Source organism: Acanthisitta chloris, unplaced genomic scaffold, assembly GCF_000695815.1.
Source record: "Acanthisitta chloris isolate BGI_N310 unplaced genomic scaffold, ASM69581v1 scaffold5683, whole genome shotgun sequence".
NCBI classification, from domain to species: Eukaryota; Metazoa; Chordata; class Aves; order Passeriformes; family Acanthisittidae; genus Acanthisitta; species Acanthisitta chloris.
In genome coordinates, this window is record NW_008665296.1 from 6,422 (window position 1) to 9,543 (window position 3,122).

Below are 3,122 nucleotides of genomic sequence, written 5' to 3' on the forward strand. Positions count from 1 at the left end.
AATCAACTTCTCTGCCTCACTATAATAAGCACAGCCAAATTAAATTAGTATTTATTTATTTACATGTTGAGTTTAAATTAAACCTTTCCTGGATCCATCTGTCCGTTTACCTTCCAAGATGTGTTTGTTCATTTTAGGCTTTAGGTCACTTAAAGAATGAAAACTGCCTGACTTTTAGATAATCATATTCTGGGCATTTGTCAGCTCTGTTTTGCTTAGGAAGTCATCACATAACAGCAGTATTTAAATCTGTGTTTTTAGAAGTCAGCATGTATGCACATAACATGCTAAATGTGTACTGTAGACAATATAATTTGCTGTGTGGTTTTCCTAAGCTAGTTGCTTGTTTCTAGTTATTTAAGACTGGCACGTTGGGTTAATTCTCTCTTGAAAAAGCTGTTTTATGGTTTGCAGGTACTGCCCAGAGCAGCTGGCAGGACAGAGAATCAGCGTGTTCTCATACGGCTCTGGTTTTGCTGCTACTCTGTATTCCATCAGGGTTACACAAGATGCTACTCCGGGTGAGTGATGTGAGGTGTTAACTAACTCCCTCGCACAGCTCACTCTCCATGCCTTGTTCCACAACCCACCAGCATAATGAAACCTGAAAAGCCTGATGACAGCAGTGCTAAGTGGAGGATGTTCCCGCCCCAGGGAATTAGTGTCTTCACTGTCTCCTCACAAACAAATAATACTCTTCAAGCTCTGTTAGTGTTTTGATTGGGTAACTGGGAATATTTTTAAATGACTAAAAGTTGAGATTCTGTAAACGTGAAGTACTTTGAAAGAGCTTGAAATGTTAACATGCTATGTGCAGTTCTCAGCACTGGTGCTGACTTACATGATGGTCTGATATTGCAGGTTCTGCACTGGACAAGATAACTGCCAGCCTTTCTGATCTCAAAACAAGGCTTGATTCAAGAAAATGCATTGCACCTGAAGTCTTTGCTGAAAACATGAAGCTCAGACAGGAGACACATCATTTGGGTAAGAATTTCATAAATATAAAACATTCCTAGTCTTACAGCAAAGTGGCCATCACGTAATTCACCTGGCTTTAAATTATTAAGGTGTAGAATGAAGGAAATGTCCAATACTTTCTGCTTAGCTCATGTTCATTGGCCTAATGTGGGTGAAACGAAAATGCAGACTTGTTTTTTTTTTCTGTCTTGGTATATCCAGAGGCGTGTGTTGGGTGCACCTTTCCTTACCAGGTGTTGGGATGGTCCTTTCCTTAGCAGGAAACAAACTAACAGTCTGTTACTCCCTTTTTTCTACAGCCGACTATATTCCGCAGTGCTCGGTTGAAGATCTCTTCGAAGGAACATGGTACCTCGTGCGTGTGGATGAGAAACACAGAAGAATCTACGCGCGGCGCCCGCTGATGGAGGATGAACGTCTGGAGGCAAGAGTTGGAGTTGTCCACCCAGGCGTAGTTCATGAGGTGAACGCTCGGCACTCTTTCTAGCGTGATGTAAATGGTGGCACCGTTCACCCGTCTGTCTTAGCATGTGCATGTATGTTAAGAGGAAGTGGTTTAACGAGTTATACGAAACACTTTTGTTAACATATGTAACATACAAGCCAGAAGTAAAAAGTTCAACATGGGGATATTAAAAAGTACATTTCATCATAAAAAGAATGAAACCGCACAAGAATGAAACAAGAACAAAGTGGCTCTTCTCACACCATCTGTTTGCATGAAGCATGGCCGAGTTGACTGATTTAAGGTCAAGCCGTCCAGTTTAGCATGAATGTTGTTTGAGAGTTGGACTAGCCATGAAGTATGAATGTCTGTGAACTAGAAAAATGTATTTAATGTTTTTTTTCCCTTCTTCTTAGCACATCCCAAGCCCTGCTAAGAAAGTGCCAAGAATCCCTGCAACAACAGAATCTGAAGGCGTTACTGTCGCCATTTCCAATGGGGAGCATTAAGATACCTCTGTGAGGTGGGGAAAGAAACAAGGTGTGAGGGTAGGGTGAGAGAGAGAGAAAAAGGATTGCAGTAGCATTGAAGTTTCAGTGTACAGTAGTACTTCACTGGAGCACAAAAAAGCCTGCTTAAGCTCCTTGAAAAAATTGGTCATAATACGGTGTGCTGATTTTATAGCATTTTCAGAACACTAAAATAAGGAGTGTATTGGAGATAGAGACACTTGCCAGGTGCTGTGTGGATTCCTTAACATGTCTGAGTTATTTTAATTGCTGAGAAATAGCTGTACTAGGTCTTTGTACATAAAAGACAAAAAAAAGGAATCTTCTGCTTGCCCTTTCAATGTAAAATGACTTGAAATCTACACTGTTAACTTCTACTTGTACTCAAGTGTGTGCAACATAGTCCAAGCTTTTAATGTTAGGGTTCTCAGTGCCTTGACAGTAAGCAGTTAATCTTCTGAATACTGCAATTCTCTTTCACTTTATCACCTTCCCTTCTCCCAGTCTGTCTCCCATCACCCCATTGCTTTGGGAGCAGTATAGAACCAAGTAACATCCATAGCTGGAATAGCATCTCTCCTCCCTGTCAGAGTGACTGCATCAAGAATGGCTAGGCTGACAAGTGGTTTTCTTAGAAGAAACTCTGTGGTCCACTGTGTTAGTTACTATGTAATTCCTCCCAACATCCATATTCTGTGTTGTATACCTGCATAGTAATCACAGCAGCCTGGGAGGAAAGAGGAAAAAGAAGGGATGTAGTAAATTTTTTCTTCTGAAGAAGGGGGATCATTGATTTGGCACCTTTTTCTGGATTGTTCAGTAGAAATATCAAAGGCAGCAGAATTTTCAAATAACACTTCTAGATACTGTGGAGCTGTTTCAGTTGGCAAACAAATTAATGGAGTGATCTCCATCACTCTGTCCAGAACTCTGTCTTCTCACCAGTCTTTGCGTAACATTTCTGACTTTGAAATTTGGCTTTGTACTTTGAAGTCCTTCTTGGTAATATTGTAGAAGTGGGGCCTTTTTTTATTTTTATTTTTATTCTTTTTCCAACATGCAAGCTAAAACCTATCCATTGTGCAAGTGGCAGATACAGAGTGCAAATGGGGAGTCCATTCTGGTAGTTTTTTAAAGCCCGGATTGGAAATGAACTATGACATGAGCCTTTGAAGCTTTTTTTTATA

At 40.5% G+C, this 3,122-nt stretch overlaps 1 protein-coding gene across 1 annotated transcript in view; it reads left to right on the top strand.

Moving 5' to 3' along the window:
* Positions 1-2,251, top strand: part of HMGCS1 (3-hydroxy-3-methylglutaryl-CoA synthase 1 (soluble)) — a 5,376-nt gene extending 3,125 nt beyond the window's left edge. The window contains exons 6-9 of the mRNA XM_009071664.1: positions 415-521; positions 862-987; positions 1,281-1,444; positions 1,843-2,251. Of these exons, the coding sequence (XP_009069912.1) occupies positions 415-521; positions 862-987; positions 1,281-1,444; positions 1,843-1,935 (490 nt within the window). The 3' untranslated portion in view covers positions 1,936-2,251. The remainder of the gene's footprint in view (positions 1-414; positions 522-861; positions 988-1,280; positions 1,445-1,842) is intronic.
* The last annotated feature ends 871 nt before the right edge of the window (positions 2,252-3,122 follow it).